Below are 21,831 nucleotides of genomic sequence, written 5' to 3'. Positions count from 1 at the left end.
TTCCTGATTTTCTCTGCCCCTCGCCGGCAACACAATGAGGTTCACGGTCACAAAGGGCGTGAACGTCATTTGAATATATTATGATCAATCAAAATCTTATTAATGGGTAGCCCCCTGCCTCATGCTATCCCCTCACTAAATATTAATACCTTGCCGTCATGACATCCCAACACCAAGGTACCCAACAGGTTTGGTCAGACGAGAAGCAGTTCAGGGGATCCTACTGTGGGCGCAGAGGGGAGTAGAGGTACATGCCCTGGCACAGGCTGGCAAAGCCAGTTTGACACTGCCTTGTTGGCATAACACCAACATGGCAGTGCCAACCTGTGCCAGGGAGCAGTGCCGCGGTGGGCCATCATGACGGGGCGGATTGATGGAGCGGGTGGTGGTGGGGAGAGTGGACACTGAGGGTGTGGGAGGGGAATGCCGGCTATTCTTTTGTAGTGTTTGGGGGTCTGAAATTCTGGTGAGGATTATTGTGAGCGTGGGAATGAGGGGAGGGGGGGTGGCGATACTTTATGATGGTGGCTGGAGCCATTAGACTGCAGCGCTGAGGGCGCCCAGATCTCTGTGGAGCCATTTGCTGGCTCTAAGAGGCCTAACTCCACCAGAAAGGTGGCGTAGACCATTTCTTTTCTGAGAGGATCAATATTTGGAGAGAAAGCTGGTCTGTGCAACACGTCAGTTTTCAGTCTGAGCCTGAGACTTTGCAAAATTCTGCCAAAATTCTACCCCCGGTCTCTTTGTGTTTGAATAACCCATTTAATTTGCAATTATCTTTTTTTGAATTTGTTTCATAGAATCATAGAATTTACAGTGCAGAAGGAGGCCATTTGGCCCACCGAGTCTGCATCGGCTCTTAGAAAGAGCACCCTACCCAAGCCCACACCTCCACCCTATCCCCATAACCCAGTAACTCCACCCAACACTAAGGGCAATTTTGGACACTAAGGGCAGTTTAGCATAGCCAAATCACCTAACCCGCATATCTTTGGACTGTGGGAGGAAACCGGAGCACACACGGGGAGAACATGCAGACTCCGCACAGACAGTGACCCAAGCCTTGAATCGAACCTGGGACACTGGAGCTGTGAAGCAATTGTGCTATCCACAAAGCTACCGTGCTGCCCCAACCGTGCGTGAAAGGGCATTGACACAATATCAGTCTGGAAGGTTCCGCGTGTCCCCTCCTGAGATAAGGGAGCATTTTCAATCCACAGGACAAATCTGGTGACTATCTTTTGCAGCCTTTGTACAATTTTTTAAAATAAAAAGTCCACAGTATACTGGAAAATGACATTTCTATTTCACAATTGTTTTTTAAAAAATATCAAGGAGCCAACTCAACTGTGTTGTTGATGCTAGATGACTGGGATAATAAATGAAAGTATGAAGTACATGGCAATACATTGGAATGTTCTGGAGAACATTGAATTGTGTATTTGCATTGTAGTAATTCCCGATCCCAAAATTCCCATTTCTATGTTCAAATATCTATTTGTTTTGTAAGTAGTAGTGATATATTAAGGAGATTTATGCATGTCCACTCCAAATCTCTTCAAATCACATTTGGCTTCACCTCAATTTTTGTCTTCCGACATTATCTATGTCAGCAATACGTTTGGAGATCCTGCTTTTCAGTCATTCTTCAGTATGATCAAAACAGTGGTTAATAGTGATACAAGCTCTTCACTTGTGCAGAAGGGTAGCACAGTAGCACAGTGGTTAGCACTGTTGCTTCACAGCGCCAGGGTCCCGGGTTTTAAAAAAATATAGTTAACAAATAAATCGTATGTTAAGATACAATGGTGCCTTACATAATTAGCACAACAGAATGTCAATTTGGAGTCACCGGTATACAAGCCCACACCGTGACATTTTAAGACCAGGAATTCTTCAGTGCTTGCATAAAGCCCACTCAGTAACTGACAAAAATAGAACTTGTCAGTGCAGTCCTCTCATGCGGCCTCAGCATTACTTGTGCACAAATTATTATTCCTTGCACTCGGTTTGTTATTTCTTTTTTCCTTTCTGCTCACTGTATTTCTTCCATTCAGCTGGGAAATGAAGACCGTGCTGTGAGTTTAACACCAAGTCTCCAAGCTACAAAGCAGGTGAGAGTTTGAATAAATCTTTATTTTGATGTGATTTGCTTCTTCGCTAATACTTTGACCATCGTTATTTTGAGTGGTGAAAGTAAGCTTCTTTCTGTCTCTTCTGTGGGATGTGTTTTCTTTACACTGTCTTATTTGTTTAAAAAGAGCAATGAAATGCCACGTAACCAAGCCATAAATTATAATGTTCCACATTCACTTGTTAACATTAATTATTTAGTGATTGACAATAGTCTCCATGCAAGATATCCGTGCACTGGCTACCTCGGGGAGCTTTGAGTAAAAGTTTGTCGAAAAATAAAGCTGGAGGTGAAAAGAATTGCAAATGTCTGAAATCTGAAACCAAGACAGAAATTTCTGGAAAAACACAGCATTTCAGTCAGCAAGTGAGATGTTCTGGTTGAAATCGTTCGTGATGTCTGAGATGTTGTAACCTATTGTCTGTTTCCAGAAACGTGTTGTTTTGTTTTGAGTTGTCGTTATTGAATTTTCAGGAGTTCAGATAAAGAGAATTTTAACTTGGGATGGTAGAAAAATGGTGGCGGTAGATTGGTTGCCTATTATAAACCTTGCCTAATTTATTCCATTGATAGATGGAAAGAGAAATCCGGTAGTGGTGTAACGGGTGGTCAATTCACTTCTGCCCATTCTCTGGCAAAAGTTGTAACTAGGCCGGGTCTTTTATTATATTTCACTACGGAGGAATACATTACTGCATTAAGGATTACAGTCATGAATGGGTCTGTTTAGGGGGCACTGTATGTTGAATGATTGAAGTAATATCTTCTTGGTTGAGTTAGGGAGCAAGGGTTGAAAGTGGGGATGTATCTTGTTGGCCATCAAAGATTTAATTGCTTGCAAGATTCTTCCCTGACTATGGGTAGTGGCTGTTGCTGCTCTGTCTAAAAGGAGATTTGGGAGGGAGCATCATGGTGAGTAAGCCTCCAAAAATAGAATCCAGACTGCTTGGAGCTTCGCTAACTCTTGACCCTAGGCCAATATTATTTGGGTTAGATGTGTTCCATGGGTGTTTCAGCTGCACGGCCGTGAGCAGGAGGAGCAATGTATTATTTTGTTCATTTGTGTACTGCAGGAGATGCTCCGGCCCGATGGGTTGGCCCACTTCACATTAAGATGGGTTCTTTGCCATCACCTCGGTCATTCTTTCCACTGTAAGTAGTGTCTGACAAAGCTCACCTGGAGTTCCTTCCTCTTTTCCAGCTTTGCTGTGTCCCTATCTTCTGCATACCTCCTGTCTACCTCCAGCATCTCATCAATTACCCTGTTGACAGTCCAACCTCTCCTCTTTGTCTAGCCTAGCCTTGAACGAGATCACCTCACCCCTCACCACCGCCTTTAAAGCCTCCCAGCCAACCACCTTCGACACCTCACCTGTGCCGTTAAAACCTACATATTCCTAAATTACTTTTTCAATTTTGTCACAGAACCCTCGGCCCCCCAATAGTCCCGCATCTAACTTCCACCCTGGTCTCTGTACCATCCCCTTCTCCAGTACCATATCCGCCCAATGTGGAGCATGATCTGATATTGCAATTTCCGAGTACTCCGACCCTTTAATCCCAGCCAGCAGCGCCTTCCCCACCATAAAAAAGTCAATCCGTGAGTACACCTTATGGACCGCTGAGAAAAACGAGTACTCCCATTCCCTCGGGTGTAGAAACCTTCAAGGGTCCACCCCTCCCATTTCCACCATTAACCCTGCCAGCTTGGCCGTGACCAGTCCAATTTTGGCTCCTGCATCAAACATCAAACCCCTTCCCAGAATGCCCTCCTGTACTTCCCCTCGAAAAAATCTCACCCAGTATCGATCCTCCTCCCCCCCCCCCCCCCCCCCAACTTGCTCACCTCGTAGGCCCATCGAAACTTGCTAACCAGACTCCAACGTCCTCACCTCACCTCCATTCACTCGCCAACTTTAGTTAGCTAGCACGGGTAGTCCCCCTCTCCCCCAAAAAGGCATACTGTCCCCTCCCACCCAGTCCCAGAAGAAAAAGAAAAACAATCTAACATGCAATTCAATGAAATAACATATAACCGCTGCAACAACAAAAAGTTTCAAAAATGCCAATCAAACCAAACAAAAACTTAAACTCTAAAGCAAGGTGAAGTCAAGTAAGTTACAATACATGTCAGTGAAAAGAAAGTTATAGCATTTATACACTTTCCAGCTCCCCATTCACGTCCACAGTCTCTCTTCCAGCTCCACTCCTCACGTCTGTCCCAAGCCTTCTGCCTTTATGAACGCCTCAACCGCCTCCGCCGTTTCAAAATAAAAATCTTTGGCGTTGTACGTCACGCTCAGCTTTGCCGGGTATACCATACCAAATCACAGTCCCTTGTACAGTGCCACCTTCACCCGGCTGAATGCCGCTTGTCTCTTTGCCCACTCCACCGTCAAGTCCTGGTAAATCTGAACTCTAGCACCATCCCACTGCACCTCCCGCTTCTGCTTCAACCAGTTTAACACCTTCTCTTTCATGTGGTATTTATGGAAGCAGATAATTACTGCTCTCGGCGGCTCATTTATTCGGGGTTTTGGCCTTATCGACCGATGAGCTCGGTCCAGTTCATACCGCAACTCCGCCAGCCTCTTAGCAAAGTACTCAGCTGCCCTCGAGCCCTCTGTCCCTTCAGGCAAGTCCCCAATTCTCAGATTTTGCGGCCTCGAGCGGTTCTCCAAGTCCTCAGCTTTGCTCGGAGTCCTCTGTTGACCTCCACCACCCACTGTAGTTCATCTCCCATCGAGGTGAGCTGGTCACTGTGCTGCGACACGGCCTCCTCCACTTCCTTCATCTTTTCACCCTGTTCTCTCACCTCGGCCGATGTCTTTGCCACATCCGCCCTCACCAGGGCGATTGCCTCCTCCACCAATGATCTCGGTGCGACCGCCATCTCCTTCCTCAACGCTCCCATGTGCCTCGCAAACTGCTTCTCCAGCTCCACAGCCATCACCTCGGTCATCCTTTCCACTGTAAGTAGTGCGGCCCCACCATGCGGTCCAGCATCCGCCATATTGTCAGCGCTTTTACTGGTCCTCTCCTTTGGCCGCAATCCCGTGTTTACTCCCTTCTTCACAGCTGTTTTTGGCATCCCTTAACCACTTAGTAGTTTCTCCTTCTTTCTTCAATCTCGAGACACATAAGTAATAAAATAACTTTTTTAAAATTTAAACAAAAAAAAATTAAAATAATTTTTTTTTTCAAAAATCAAAGTTCAAAACATCTCTTCTCCTGGGACCGGACTTCAAACATCGCAAACATTCATTTTCAGTGGGGGGGGCCATCTGGTGTGCGCTTCTCCCTCTCTACGTTCGTGCTGGATTCTGGCCTCACCTCAGGCCATGCTCTTCCCCCACCACATGCTTCGGGCTCGATGCCCCTGCTCCTCCAGTCTCGGGGGTCCCCACCGGCTCCAAACCATCGCCCGTCCCTCAGGCCCCAGCGGCCGAAGAAATCGCGACCGGCGAAACCATGGGGAACCCCCTGAAAACGCCGAAATTCCGTGGACCGGCGGGAGCCGCTCTCCAGCCAGTGTTGGGGATGTTTAATGATTCATTCGCATGGGGTTCACTTCCAGAGACATTGAGGCAGGCTTCAATTTACCTCCTTCCAACAAAGGACAAGTACCACACAGAGTGTGGGTTGTATCGGCCGATCTCTCTGCTTAATGTAGATACAAAATCTCTAGCCAATGCATTAGCGTTAAGGTTGGAACCGTATCTCCTGGAGGTTGTGGGGGAGGCTTTGTGAAGGGCAGGAAGCTGTCGTCTAACATGAGGCTGTTACACAATGTGGTTCTTGCACCGGCGGTGGGGTCAGAACCGGAGATAATTGTGTTTTTGGTCCAGAAAAGCCTTCGACAGGGTTGAGTAGACATACTTGATTATGGCTCTGGAGAAGTTTGAGTTTGGTCCTGAGTTTGTGTCATGAGTGCGGCTGTTGTATGAGGCACCATCGGCTAGTGTGCGAACTAACGCCATGAATTTGGGGTCCTTCAGGTTGTATAGGGGACGAGGCCGAGTTGTCCTATGACACCATATTTGTTTGCGTTGGCGGTGAAGCCAATGGCAATTGCCTTGAGAGCTTTGGACAAGTGGAGAGTAATTGTGAGGGGAGAGTAGAGCACAAGGTACCATTGTACGCTGACTATCTTTTATTGTATCTAAGGGACCTAGTCTGGTGAGGGCGGATGTGCAGAGATGCGACAGCCGTCCATTGCCTTTGGTGGGCCGGGTGCAAGTTATTAAGATGATCCTATGGCCAAGATTCATGTTTTTGTTTAAGTGCCTTTCAGGTTTTTATGCTTAAAGCATTTTTCCGGGAGTTGGAGCAGCTCATAAGAGGGTTATATGATCAGGGCGAAGTCCTTGGATTCGGAGGGGGATCTTACAGCAGAGGGAGAAGCAGGCAGGGTTGACTGGAGGCATTGGCGACGGCCTCTCTGCAGCTTTCTCCAGCAAAATATTTGTTGTGGTTATCGCCACGTTAAAGATGTGGCAGCAGTTCCACCAGCATTTTAAGCTGGGTTGGGGGGTGGGGGGGGGGGGGGGGGGGGGGGGGGAGAGGAGGCGTCAAGGTAGTCCCCTATCTGCAGGAATCATTTGCTCCAACTGGGGAACTTGATGCCACTTCCAGGGGGTGGAAAGATAAGGGGCTGGAGAGGGTAAAGGACATTTTTTGGAGGGTCGGTTTGCTGAAGTGCATGATAAAATAGGACTGAGTCAACACGGCTTTGTCAAGGGGAGGTCATGTCTGAAAAATCTGTTAGAGTTCTTTGAGGAGGTAACAAGCAAGTTAGACAAAGGAGAACCAGTGGACATGATTTATTTAGATTTCCAGAAGGCCTTTGACAAGGTGCCGCATAGGAGACTGTTAAATAGGTTAAGAGCCCATGGTGTTAAGGGTAAGATCCTGGCATGGATAGAGGATTGGCTGACAGGCAGAAGGCAGAGAGTGGGGATAAAGGGGTCATTTTCAGGATGGTAGCCGGTGACTAGTGGTCGGTGCAGAGACCACAGGGGTCGGTGCAGGGACCACAATTTTTCACAACATACATTAATGATCTGGAAGAAGGAACTGAAGGCACTGTTGCTAAGTTTGCAGATGATACAAAGTTATGTCGAAGGACAGGTAGGATTGAGGAAGCATGGGGCTGCAGAAGGATTTGGACAGGCTAGGAGAGTGGGCAAAGAAGTGGCAGATGGAATACAATGTGGAAAAGTGTGAGGTGATGCACTTTGGAAGGAGGAATGGAGGCATAGATGGGGAAATGCTGAGGAAATCAGAAGCACAAAGGGACTTGGAAGTCCTCGTTCAAGATTCTCTTAAGGTTAACGTGCAGGTTCAGTCAGCAGTTAAGAAGTCAAATGCAATGTTTGCATTCATGTTGAGAGGGCTAGAATACAAGAGCAGGGATGTACTTCTGAGGCTGTATAAGGCTCTGGTCAGACCACATTAGGAGTATTGTGAGCAGTTTTGCCCCCCGTATCTAAGGAAGGATGTGCTGGCCTTGGAAAGGGTCCAGAGGAGGTTCACAAGAACGATCCCTGGAATAAAGAGCTTGTCGTATGAGGAACGGTCCTTTAAAACGGAGATGAGGAGGAATACAGCTTTAATAAAGGGTCATCGGGACTCATCGAAATTACAGTGCAGAAGGAGGCCATTTGGCCCATCGGGTCTGCTCCAGCCCTTGGAAAGAGCACCCTAATAAGCCCATGCCTCTACATCATCCCCGTAACCCAGTAACCCCACCTAACCCTTTTTTGGACACTAAGGGCAATTTAACATAGCCAGTCCACCTAACCTGCAAATGTTTGGACTATGGGAGGAAACAGGAGCATCTGGAGGAAACCCATTCGGAGAACGTGGTGTCGCATGCCTCCAATCCAGCAGAATCCATCTCCGAGCGTGCAGACTCTCCACAGACAGCGACCCAAGCCGGGAATCGAACCTGTGAAGCTACATTGCCAACTACTGTGCTACCGTGCCGCCAACTCGAAACTTTAGCTCTTTTCTCTCCCTGCAGATGCTGCCAGACCTACTGAGATTTTCCAGCATTTTCTCTTATTGTTTGAGGACGAATATCTTCAGCCAGAAGATGGTGAATCTGTGGAACTCTTTGCTGCAGAAGGCTGTGGAGGCCAAATCACTGAGGCTTACATTAACACTGCAATGAAATCTTTAATGCAGAGATAGATAAGGGGCGGGATTCTGCGGGAATCGACGGGGTGGGCAACTCCGGCGGGGCGGAGTGGCATGAACCACTCCGGCGTCGGGCCACCCCAAAGGTGCGGAATCCTCTGCACCTACAGGGGCTAGGTCGGCGCCGGAGTGGTTTGCGCCGTGTCGGCCGGCGGGGAAGGGGCTTGGCGCCACACCAACCGGCATTGAAGGGTCTCCGCTGACCAGCGCGAGTTGGCTCATGCGCGGGAGCGCCAGCGTGAGCTGGCGTCAAGCCAGCGCATGCGCAGGGGGTGTTCATCTCCACGTCGGCCATCGCGGAGAACCACAGCGGCTGATGCGGACGAATAGAGTGCCCCCACGGCACAGGCTCGCCCGCAGATCGGTGGGCCCCAATCGCGGACCAAGCCACCATGGGGGCACCACCCAGGGCCAGATCCCCCCGCGCCCCCCCCCCGACGTCCCTGGAGGCCGCCCGCGCAGCCAAGTCTTGCCGGCAAATACCTGGTGTAATATACGCCGGCGGGACTGGCTGAAAACGGGCAGCCACTCGGCCCATCGCGGGCCGGAGAATCGCCGGGGGGGGCCGCTGCCAGCGGCCGCCGATTGGCGTGGCGCGAATCCCGCCCCCGCCAAATCCCCGGCACCGGAGAATTCGGCAACCGGCGGGACGGGATTCACGTCGCCCCCCCCGGCGATTCACCGATCCGGCGGGGGGTTGAAGAATCCCGCCCAAGTTCTTGATTATTAAGGGGATCAGGGGTTATGGTGAGAAGGCAGGAGAATGGGGATGAGAAAAATATCAGCCATGATGTATGGCAGAGCAGACTCGATGGGCCGAGTGGCCTAATTCTGCTCCTATGTCTTATGGTTTTATGACCAGGGTGAGCTGTGGGAGAGGGCAGGCATTGTTGTAGTGGATATGTTTAGGTACTTTCAGGTGCATGACTGGGTCCGGCGGGCTTTTTCGACATTCCCGGGAGTGCCACTGTTATAACCTGCCTGCTTACCATTGGCTGGGGACTAATGACAATCCCACAATCTTGTGGGAGTATGAGCTTCCCCAATGAGGGGGGCGGAGAAACCATTAGTAAACTCCAAGTATAAATAAAGCTGGCCAGTTTAGGAACCAGCAGGAAAGGAGTGTGCAGCAAGGGAAGTTGCTGCTGCTGTTATATATATATGTTATTGTAAATAAATGTTATTACTTTGTATCCTTAAACTCGTGCTGGATTCTTCGTGGCCCTTACAAAACTGGCGACGAGGGTTAAAGTGAATAGCTGTCTACACTGCTGAAGCCACCTCCCTGGATTTTTTGTTGGATACAGGTTGGAAGTTGCTTTCTATTATACCATGCCTCTGTACGGACGTTTGGATGTTTTTGATGCTGCGTTGGAAAGCTGGAACCAGTACACACAACGGATGCATTACTATTTCCGGGCAAACAATATCACCGAAAACGAGCACTAGGTGGTCATATTGCTCACCGCCTGTGGCCTTCATACGTTTGGGGTGATTAGGAGCCTTACGTACCCAGCTGCGCCGGACACCAAAACGTTTGATGAACTTGTGAATATAGGGGGGCAACATTTTAACCCAACCCCGTCCACGATAGTCCAGCGTTACCGGTTTAATACCGCTGAGAGGACCCCTGGAGAATCCCTTGCCGATTTTCTATCCAGGCTACGCAGGATTGCGGAGTACTGTGACTATGGTGAGACCTTGTCAGAAATGTTACGCGACCGTTTGGTTTGCGGTATTAACAATGCGGCCACCCAGAGAACGTTGTTAGCTGAGCCAACATTGACTTTTCAACAGGCAATTCAAATAGTATTGTCCCGAGAGAGCGCAGAACGAGGAGTGCAGGAGCTACAGGGAATGGAAGTGCATGCCTTGGGGCGCAACCCCTTCCGTCCGAAAACGTCCCCCCGCGCTCCTGCGGTACCTTGGGTGAGGCGACGTCCGGACCGACACCAGTGGTTGTCGGACATTCCTCCCCGAAGGGAGCCTTCTCCAGAACCAATGGATGAGGAACCATGTCCGTGATAAACTTGTCGGCGCCGACCCCGTCGCGGACGCCGGTCCTGGGGGCGCTAGAGGCGCCGTCGTTCCGACCGAAACTGGGACCAGCCCAGTGGCCGTAACTGGGACCAGCCCAGGGGCCGTACCTTCCATGTGGATGAACCTGCGGCGACTACTCCTGAGGACGTGGAGACAGAGGACGACTGCCTGCAGTTGCATTGTGTGGCAGCTCCCCGTGTGGCCCCCATTAAGGTGACAGTACGGGTCACCCCCTTGAGATGGAGTTGGACACTGGCGCAGCGGTCTCCGTGATCGCCCAGAGGACATTCGACCGCATCAAGCAGGGTATACAGACACTTACATTAACCGACTCACAGGCCAGGTTGGCCACCTACTCGGGGGAACCACTGGACATTGCAGGAACTACATTGCAGTTTCCCACTTATCGTGGTGCGCGGCCATGGGCCCAGCCTGTTGGGTCGGGACTGGTTGCGCCATTTGCGGTTGCAATGGCAGCACAACCTCCAAACGGTTTCTGAAGGGTTGACTGAGGTGCTAGGATGATACCCAGATGTATTCCAGCCTGGTTTGGGGAAAATAAAAGGGGCCGTAGCCCGTATCCAAGTCGAACCAGGAGCCACGCCGCGCTATTTCCGGGCGCGCCCGGTGCCTTACGCCTTGCTCGAGAAGGTAGAAGGGGAGCTCACTCGTTTGGAGAGTTTGGGTATTATCAGGCCCGTCCGTTTTGCTGACTGGGCAGCACCAATTGTACCTGTAATGAAGCCAGATGCCACAGTTCGCTTGTGTGGCGACTATAAACGTACAGTGAATACGGCTTCCCGACTCGACCAATATCCAATGCCTCGCATAGAGGATCTCTATGCCAAGCTTGCAGGTGGACTCTCGTTCACAAAATTAGATATAAGTCACGCCTACCTGCAGTTGGAGCTGGACCCTGCCTCCCGACCATATGTAACGATTAATACACAGCGGGGCCTGTATGAATATACACGGTTGCCCTTTGGAGTATCCTCTGCCTGTGCTATTTTTCAACGTGTTATGGAGGGCATTTTGAGAGGTTTACCACGTGTTGCTGTCTACTCAGATGACGTTTTGATTACAGGAACGTCGGAGCAGGAACATTTGGAAAATCTGGAGGCTGTCTTTAGACGCCTTTTGGAGGCTGGAGTCCGTTTACATCGCACAAAGTGCGTATTTCAGGCAAAGGAAGTAGTCTACCTGGGTTATCGGGTGGACCGCGAAGGTTTGCACCCGTCGCACGAAGGTGCGTGCGATTCAACAAGCCCCCGCCCCGACTGACACTTCGCATTTTTGTTCTTTTCGCGGTCTCGTAAACTATTACGGGAAGTTCCTCCCCAATCTGGCAACTACGCTGGCCCTGTTGCACCTTCTGCTAAAGAAAAATCACACCTGGGTTTGGGGTCAGCCGCAAGAGACTGCTTTCCGGTGGGTAAAGCAACAATTGTCGTCGTCTGGGTTATTAACATCTGGAAAGCCTTTGCTCGTCACATGTGATGCATCCCCGTATGGTATTGGGGCCAGTACGTGTATGGCCGCCATTTCACTATCGTGACTGATCATAAGCCTCTGCTGGGACTTTTCAGAGAGGATAAGCCAATACCGCCCATTGCTTCCGCACGGATCCAGCGCTGGGCTTTGTTGCTTGCTGCATACGAGTATTCTCTGGAGCACAAACCAGGAACGCACATAGCAAATGCCGACGCACTGAGCCGATTGCCTTTATCGACCGGCCCCATGTCGACCCCCACGACAGGTGAGGTGGTTGCAACCCTAAACCTTATGGACACCTTGCCTGTCACGGCATCACAGATCCGTGAGTGGACCCAGACGGAGCCAGTCCTGTCAAAGGTTCGGCACATAGTCCTGTATGGTGGGCAGCACAGACAGCTCTCAGGCGAGTTGCGGGCATTTTGCTCCAAGCTGCCAGAATTCAGCGTGGAAGACGGCATCCTCTTGTGGGGGACGCGTGTGATTGTCCCGGAAAAAGGCCAGGAGCTGATACTAAGAGACTTGCACAATGGGCACCTAGGTGTGACCAGAATTAAAATGTTGGCCCGGAGTTATGTCTGGTGGCCAGGCCTCGACACCGACATTGAAAAGGTGGCCCAAAACTGCTCCATTTGCCAGGAGCATCAGAAGCTTCCGCCGGCCGCGCCCCTACATCACTGGGAATGGCCAGGGCGGCCTTGGGCACGCTTGCATGCAGATTTCGCAGGCCCTTTTCAAGGATCCATGTTCCTTCTATTAATCGACGCCCAGTCTAAATGGCTAGAGGTGCATAAGATGCAGGGGACAACGTCCTGCGCAACAATTGAAAAGATGCGTTTGTCGTTTAGTACGCATGGCCTCCCCGAGTTGCTGGTCACGGATAACGGCACTCCATTCACGAGTGAGGAGTTTGCGAGGTTCATAAAGATGAACGGCATACGCCATATCCGCACTGCCCCTTACCACCCGGCTTCAAATGGGTTGGCAGAGCGTGCAGTGCAGACATTCAAAAGAGGACGAAAGAAGCAGTCTTCCGGATCAATGGACACAAGACTGGCTCGCTTTTTGTTTACGTATAGGACCACCCCCCATGCGGTGACTGGGGTAGCTCCCGCAGAACTCCTAATGGGCCGGAGGATTCGCACCCGCCTTAGTATGGTTTTCCCGGACATTGGCACAAAAGTACGCCGCACACAAGAACGGCAGGGACAGGGATTTTCTCGGCATCGGCCAATTCGGCAGTTTGCGCCCGGTGACCCAGTGTTCGTTCGGAATTTTGCTGGTGGTGCCCAGTGGGTTCCTGGCGTAATCTTTCGCCAAACGGGCCGTATATCTTACCAGGTGCAAGCCCAGGGTCATCTCCAGCGCAAACATGTAGACCACGTTCGGTCCAGAAGACTATCCCCTCAAAAGATTCCCCGCCCCCGGAGCTCATTTCTACAGCCGCAGAGACCAGAGACAAGGGAAGGTAGTCCTCACAATCTGCCACTGGTGCCTCACTCAAAGCCTGCGCAGGTCGTTACAGAACCGAATGGAGATAGAGACGCTGACATGACGGAGGCAGCAGACTCTGACTCCGAGATGGAGACACAGGACGCATCAGAGGGGGAATCCTTGGGTCCACGGGCCGTGGATGTACAACCGTTACGCCGTTCATCACGGAAGCGCCGGTCTCCGGCTCGTTACACGCCGCCTGATTCAGTGCCGCGTGCAAATGGTGTCCGGCCTGCGGCAAAACGAGTCCGACGCCCTCCTTCGCCAGGGTCTTCGGTGGATTCCTTGGACTTTGGGGGGGAGGGATGTTTACAAAAGCCACCATCCTTTTGCTGGAAGGTATTCTCTCCTGTGCAGGGTTGGAGGACGGTACGTCTGGATTATATGGTTGGATCATGGGGAAATAGCAGGTTTCTATGGCGGAGTTGAAGGCTAGGTGGGAGGAGGAGTTTGCATCCCGTTTGGAGGAGGAGGTGTGGAGTGAGTTCCTCTGTAAGGTGAACGTGATGTCATCCTGTGAGAGGTTAGGTTTGATGCGCCTCAAGATGGTGTTCAGGGCACACCTCACCAAGGACAGAATGGGTCTGCTTTTTGAAGGGGTTTGAGGATAGGTGCGAGCGGTGCTCAAGAGGGTCTGCGAATCATGTGCACATGTTCTGGTCCAGCCCCAAATTGGTGGGTTTCTGGGGGCCTTTATTAAGAACCATATTGGTAATTTTAAGCGTGAGTTTGGATCCCTGCCCATTAGTAGGGATATTTGGGCTGCAGACCAGCTGGAATTGAGGACAGGGGGTGGGGGCGGATGCTCTGGCTTTCGTTGTTGGCTCGGAGGCGGATTCTGCTGGTTTGGAAGTAGGCGACACCACCCAGTGCTGCATCGTGGCTGGGTGATTTGATGGAGTTCTTGCACCTTGAGATGGTCAAGGTCATGATGAGGAGAGTGATTGACGGATTCGATCGTAGAGAGTGACCGTTTATACTGCATTACAAGGATCTGGTTACTGTTGGCTGTTGGTATATTGGGTGGGTTTATTATTGTTGGCTGGGTTTTTGTTTTAATATGTTTGTTCAGGTTGTTGATACATGTATTACTATTTGATTGTTGTTTATGTATAAAACACTACAAATTTAATAAAAATATTTTCGAAACAAAATATGCACAGGAGTCGTGAAATATCTGAAACTTATATAAGTTACTCAAAGGTGCGTGAAGTGTCACGGAATTTCCGAGGGATATTTTATCTTGTGCCAGTTGAAGTCTGCCATCCATATCTAGCATGAGGCTTTCAGAAGACAATAAGGAGCCATTGGAGCTGCCAAGACAGAGATCATAAGTGCTGAGAAATTTGAAGTAAAGATCAGTGGTGAGGAAGAGAGTTTATGATGCCACAGTCCTTGTAATTAATTCCTGCTGTAACACAAGAGAAAAGTGGATGGGCGAGAAAATACTTCGTGGCAGTCTACGCTGCAGAGGCCTATAAGGAGTGTCTGGTTTGTCTGCGCCAGATGGTGAGGGACCTGCATCCTGCGCATCAAAGGGAACTGGTGTAACTTTGGAGATTGCTGTGCCAAGAGCTTTTGGAAGGCAGATGTGTGGAACATCATTAGGGTGCAGGCCAGGGAATTTACCTGGACCCCTGAGATAAAATTGATCATTTGTGTATGTTTACTTTAGTGGACATATTAATGATACAGGAGCATTGCTGATTGTAGGAAAAAACATTATTTTGGTACTGGTCACCTTCAGCAGACATGTGCATGACATGCCAGATTATGTTTTTTGAAAGAAGACAGGGCTGAGTGGTATAAATTAAGGGCAGAGAGTATTCTGCTAAATGGGCCAAGCGACAGAAAACACTATAATCGAGAAGGAATTGAGGAACACTGTAATCAGAATCCATCACTCTGAACGGAGAGAAAGTTCTGAGAATGGACTGAAATGGTTCAGGTTTACAGGCAACAAAGTTGCATGTTGTCATGGTGACTTGGATCCACAGGGCATAATTTCAAACTTTGTAAATGAAATGAAACTCAAATGTCGTAAATGTTGAGGACGTTAGTAACAGGCTTCGGGAGGACGTGGCAGAGATGGGCAAATACATGGCAGATGAAATTCAACGCAGAGAAAGGTGAAGTGATTCGGACGAGTAGTTGGGATCGGGAATGGACTGCCTGAGAGTGCCGTGGAGGCATTCAAAAAGGAATAGGGTTGTTGTCTGAAAGGAAGAATGTGCAGGGCTGTGGGCCGAGCAGGCCCGGGAGTGGCAGATGGTAAAATGGTCCTTTGGAGAGCCAGAGCAGACATATTAGGCTGAATGATCGCCTGTGCTGTAACCCTTCTGCGTTTTTGGAAAGGAGATTGAGGAACAGCAATATAAACAAAATGGTACAATTTTAAAGTGAGTTTTGGGACAGGCTGACCTGTGGGAGGAAAAATTAAAAAGCTTGTTTTTAAAAAAACAAAATGGGTTCCTTAGTTGAAGAATCGAGGACAAAAACAAAATAGTGATGCAAACCTTTTATAGAACACTGGATGGGCATAAACTGGTGCATTGTTCTCAATTCTGGGCAGCATACTTCAAGAAAGCTGTCAAGATGTTGGAGACAGAGTTGAGAACAGATTTACCAGGATGGTGGCAAGACTGAAGGACCTGACTGATGTGTAGAGATTGGAGAAGTTGGGGTTGGTCCCTTGGAGCTGAGGAGACGAAGAAGAATTCGATGGGGGTGCTCAAGATTATAAGTGGTTTCGATGGAGTCAACAAGGCAAAACTGTTTCCAGAGTCGGAAGGATTGGTAATCGGAACAGACACATTGAAATTGCTTGGCAATAGAAGTAGAGACTGCATGAAGGAGTATTCTTTCACATGGTGAATTGTTCTGATTTGAAATGCACTGCCTGAAAGGGTTGTGGAATTGTATCCAGTAATAACCATTTCAGAGACATGTGGATAAATATTTTGAGAAAAGTATTTACTTGATTAAGGGGAAAGAAACAGGGGATTGGGATTAAATGGATATCTCAACTAATGACCTGGAATGGGGAGATGAGCTGAATGGCCTCCTTCTGTGGTGTATCATTCTGTGAGTATCTAATTCTATGGGCGGGATTTTCTAACTCTTCACGCTGGCGAGATCTTATGGTCCTACCAACAGCACACCTCCACAATGGCGAGTTTCGTAGCGGCAAGGGTGGTATGTTGAATGGGAAACCCCATTGACAACAGCGGCACCAGAAGATCCCGCCACTGGGGAACCGCCCTCTGCTGCTGCAGAACACGCTGCGGAGGGGGTGGAAAATTCTGCCCTGTGGAACAGAATCCTTGCAACAGCTGCCAAGGTTGGTGATCTGTCATCAGTATCATTATCATCGCTTGATTGATATTTGCATTTAAAGGTACATCTCAATCCTTTGGACGATTATTTTATAGGAATAACCAAAATGATGCATGTCAGTTCAGAGATACTGCTTTATAAGTGATTTTCATTTCATTTCATTTCAATTGCCAGTTATGTAGGATGGAGTTGTAGAGAAAGGGCATAATTACATGAATGAGGACTTGTCAATGAGGTAAATCATTTTGGAACAGGAATTATTGCTGGTAAAGGCTGGTGACCCTTCATTTACTGTCATCATCGGTTCTGTTTGAAAGAGATGAGAGAGAGGCAGAGGTATAAAGTTCTAACAGGACTAGACAGGGCAAGAAGGATGTTCCCGATGGCGGGGGAATCCAGAGACAGGAGTCACAGTCTGAGGAAACGGGATAGACCATTTGAGGAGAACTTTCTTCACCCAGAGAGCAGTGAGCCTGTGGAATTTGCTATCACAGAAAGCAGTTGAGGCCAAAACATGGTATGTTAGATATAGCTCTTGGGGCAAAGGGGATCAAAGGATATGGGGGTGGGGAGATGTGGGATTAGGCTGTCTAGTTGGATGATCAGCCATTATCATAAAGAATGGCAGAGCAAGCTCGAAGGGCAGAATAGCCTTCTCCTGTGCCTATTTTCTATGTATGGATCTGCTTGCTATATGTTTTTCAGCCATCCATCAAGATACTGATGCTGCTGATGAGGAATCTCCAACATTTGCCAACACTATTGCTGTTCGCAAGGGATTCCATTTTGGCACAAATATCTATGCCATTTAGATAATGTAACCTCTCAAAAGATGTGTCGACAAAGTTTTTGCTTCTTGATACTTAGATATTGAAAATAAATCTATTATAGTAGACTGCATGAGAGTTCTGTTGGAAACTCTCGTTCTGTTCCTTCCTAGATGCTCTGCAACTTCTAAATTTAATTATTTTCTCTAACTACTTATCCCCAGTTTTAATACCTGGCTTTCCTTTGTGGAGTATCTCCATTGTGTTGCACTTCATGTTAGGCTCTGGAGGTTATATCGACTATATTTTTTTTTGCATAAGGATAATGCCTTTACCTCTTGTCTGTCCTTCATTTAATATTGGATGTGACATTTTTGCGGCTTTTAGCTGTGCTGTGGAGAAAATGCCACAATACCTACTAAAAAGGATTTGTAACCAGCATACAATGTACCTCTGATCTTTACTGTTATCAACAACACTGTTACCATCAATACCTTTGGGAGGACAGAAAAAAAATTAAGGAGAAAATTATTTCCTAATTTATTATATTAATTACACAGGTCCTTGTTGATGAACCAGCCAAGCCTTTGGCTTTCACATTTGTGCCAACAGTTAGAAGACTTCCGGTACAGATTCAGGTAATTGATACCACCAGATCCCCGTCACAGCCTGGGAAACAGCAAAAGCCTGAAGTCAGTTCTTCAATGATGAATGAGGTAACATCATAGTTATCAACATTGATGCAATTTTTCCCACACACAGACCTTTTAAAATTAAATAGCTTCTTCCACCAGTAGCAAACAAACAAATGCACCATCCTAGTACACACTGTTTGTCCTGCCCTCCTATTAACAATAAATGTACATTCATTGAGCCTGTTTCAATGCCTCAAAGGTCTTGCAATATTGATGTATGCTGATGAAAATCTTATCAGACACTCCACTTATCAATGAATCTTTCTAAACAAAATCCCTAATTGTATTTATTAAGTTTTAAAATGGATTTACAATGTTGAAAAGCAAGATCACCACAGGGTGCTCCGTTACTATGCATAGATTATGCTTTCGGATAAGCTGTTGATGTGACCCTTCACGAGGAATAGTGCTCAAGCACTAATGGCTGTAATTAACAGCCCTTTCAGTTCTCTGATATTATCACTGATATGTGTTGAGACTAGCTTAGTCAGAGAGCTCAATGTACTGGCACACCTCATGGTTGGCATGCATTGATGGTTACAGATGAGGTCTTTTTTTTATTGGAAGAAACAATTTTGTGCTTTTTGGACACTATTTATTGAATGAAGGCTAGCTGAGCCTGCACATTCAGCCACTTCCCACAGTGTGGAGAGTATAACACTAGACATGAACGTGAGGGTACACAATATTGTTTCTTCCACAATAAAGGAAACTCCTGTGTAAAGCATCAATGCATGCCAACCATGAGGTGTGCCAGTACATTAAGCTCTCTGACTAAGCTCGTCTCAACAATAACAATGATGTGCACACAAATAAAAAGTGAAACTAATGTAATGTGAAATACTTACAAAGCTAAATTTAAAATTAAAAATACCTGCACCACCTTTGTGCTCTGAATAAGTCTTACGCTGAAGGCAATGGAGTTGGGCAGGAAAGTTTTAGCCTTGATGCAGAATCTCCCTCTTTGACCAGGCAGCTATTTAATAGCCCACATGTAGCTGCAGTATTGTTAACTAATGGTGGGTTTAACCAGCGAAAGGTATCCCCCGATGTGGAAACACACGTCTCCCGTGCAATCTACAGCACTTTAAATTTTAATTGTAATCGTATGGGAAAAAGCAAGAGAGTGGAAATGGCGCACACTTCTGGTTACGCCATCGGGAATAGTGCACCACAGATAAAATTCCACCCTACATGATACAAAATGTTTTAGTGTTTCATTTAATGTTGCTTGCTGATCATTTTTCATATCCTGCCTTGCCTTCTGTATGAAATATTTCAATTCCCTCCTGTATTTTTCACAATCATAGAATCCCTACAGTACAGAAGGAGCTCATTTGGCCGATCGAGTCTGCACCGACCCTTCTAATGAGCACTCCACCCATGTCCAGCCACCCCACCCCACCCTATCCCTGCAACCCCATAGTCTAATCTGCTGGACACATCCCTGGACACGAAGGGGCAATTTTTCATGGTCAATCCATCTACCCATCCACTTTTGGACTGTGGGAGGAAACTGCAGCACCCGGAGGAAACCTTCCTAGTTATTTACTGAATCTTGCTCCTGAAGTTTGTCATAAACTTTTCTACTGTTTTATACTTATTTTCCTCGGGGCAGCGCAGGGGTGCAATGGTTAGTACTGATGCTTACAGCACCGAGGACCCGGGTTCAATCCTGGCCCCGGGTCACTGTCCGTGTGGAGTTTGCATATTGTCCCAGTGTCTGCGTGGATCTCACCCCCTCAACCCAAAGATGTGCAGGGTAGGTGGATTGACCATGCTAAATTGCCCCTTAAATTGGATTCTTTTAAAAAAAACTTTATTTTCTTTGGCATTTAGGATACATTAGCCTTGTATACTCTATCTTTTAATTTCAAAGGAACGTATCTAGTTTGTTCCTGAACTATCCTCCTTTATTTTGTAATTTTTATGCATTAAACAATGTTGTGCGATGTATAATCATTGTTTAATAGAGACTGGCATCTATGGGAGAGAAATCCAAACCAGTTGAACATTTTTCTTGCAGCCTTTGCACATCACCGAAGAAATGCCCCCTGAAGATGTTACAACAACAGGTGGTATTGGTGGAGGAGCTCCGAGGCGACACACGGAAATAAGCCAAAGCTGGTCAAATAACAAGAGAGGGTATGTGTCTGCTGAAGAAGCTACGCCGCTACAGGGGATTTTCAAAGCTGAGCTTGTGTTCTTAGCAGATTCATATGCAACTGACAGTGATTGTTTGTCAAGAGAAAATGAAGCCGAAGTCAACCTTTCAGCAAAATCATTACCTTTGTTAAGTTTGCCCCCCAATCCTTTTGCGGATTACAAGAGTAGCTCTATTCGAACAAGAATGGTCGTGGGCGAATCAAAGGCCCCGTTGTTACAAGATGCTGAGCAGAAGGTGGATGGGGCTTTGCAAGAACCATTCTTTCAGGCAAGAGAAACATTTTTATACACTCATGTTAACTTTTTTTCTGTTAAAGTAATCTGATGTTCAAGTGCTTAATTCCAGAATTGAACATTTTAACCGTTTGGTACCGAAGCACAGTGATTTGAATATTACTTGTGGACAAAATACCTGCAGTAATGATCATTACCTGGAAACAGTAAACAGTGTTTGCAGTATTTGTGAACTGTGCACAATGTTAATGAGATAACACCATTGAGTAAATTCGAGCAGGTAAAACAACAAGCAGAGGCAGTCCTTCCTTGTTCTGCCTTTATTTCAATGTTTTAGTGCAATTGACAAGTGTTGGATCTTCAGTCAGCACCACAGCTTTAAGCAAATCATCCCTTTTTACATGTTCAAATAACTTCAACTCTGTGATTGATTATGAGTTTGTTCATTGCTTTTCTGGAACATATCCCTTTCTTCTGACTGCTACTTTCAGCCAAGCTGACGGCTCTTAGATATTGCCAGGAGTAAATGAGTGTTTAAACTGCTAGTTTAATCAATAGATGAGGTCATCAGAGCTTCTGTGGTCTGCTAATTTAATTGCAAGATTATTGAATATTCCAACATTTTTTTCACTTCGATTCCAACTTAAATGGGCTGGTTCAGCACACTGGGCTTAATCGCTGGCTTCTAAAGCAGACCAAGGCAGAACAGAAGCACGGTTCAATTCCCGTACCAGCCTCCCCGAACAGGCGCCGGAATGTGGCGACTAAGGGCTTTTCACAGTAACTTCATTGAAGCCTACTTGTGATAATAAGCGATTTTCATTTCATTCATTTCAAATGCTTACTTGCCATGTTTCAGCACATGGGAGCTGTTTGCAGTGTTAACGAATATTATTTTGTAACAATCCACAAAATTAGTGGCCAACAGCCTCAAACGATATTTAACGGAGACCATTCATAATGTGAATGGACAGAGCGTGGGAACTGCACACGGTGTTCATTGACGGAACTGGTGACGTGCGCACAGTGTTTATGGACAGAGCATGTTAACTGGACATAGTGTTCAAGGACCGAGTCTGGGAACAGTGCAGAGTGTTAATGGACAGAGATTTCGAACTGCATTCAGTGTTGATGTACAGAGTAAGGAAACAGTGCACATTGCAAATGGACAGAGCATGTTAACTGGACATAGTGTTCAAGGACCGAGTCTGGGAACAGAACAGAGTGTTAATGGAGAGAGATTTCGAACTGCATTCAGTGTTGATGTACAGAG

General features: G+C 47.5%; 1 protein-coding gene across 8 annotated transcripts in view; it reads left to right on the top strand.

The window, feature by feature from the left end:
• Nucleotides 1-21,831, top strand: part of mlip (muscular LMNA-interacting protein) — a 354,543-nt gene that overhangs the window by 115,147 nt on the left and 217,565 nt on the right. For 7 of the 8 annotated variants that reach the window (XM_072498569.1, XM_072498570.1, XM_072498573.1 and 4 more), the window contains 3 exons: nucleotides 2,058-2,114; nucleotides 18,024-18,179; nucleotides 20,185-20,592. In XM_072498569.1, coding sequence (XP_072354670.1) covers nucleotides 2,058-2,114; nucleotides 18,024-18,179; nucleotides 20,185-20,592 — 621 coding nt within the window. The remainder of the gene's footprint in view (nucleotides 1-2,057; nucleotides 2,115-18,023; nucleotides 18,180-20,184; nucleotides 20,593-21,831) is intronic. The other variant, XM_072498576.1, reaches the window with a different exon arrangement.

The sequence above is a fragment of the Scyliorhinus torazame genome, chromosome 4 (genome assembly GCF_047496885.1).
Source record: "Scyliorhinus torazame isolate Kashiwa2021f chromosome 4, sScyTor2.1, whole genome shotgun sequence".
Lineage (NCBI taxonomy): Eukaryota > Metazoa > Chordata > Chondrichthyes > Carcharhiniformes > Scyliorhinidae > Scyliorhinus > Scyliorhinus torazame.
Note: the sequence above shows the minus strand (reverse complement) of the source record. Positions and strands in the feature narration are given on the sequence as shown.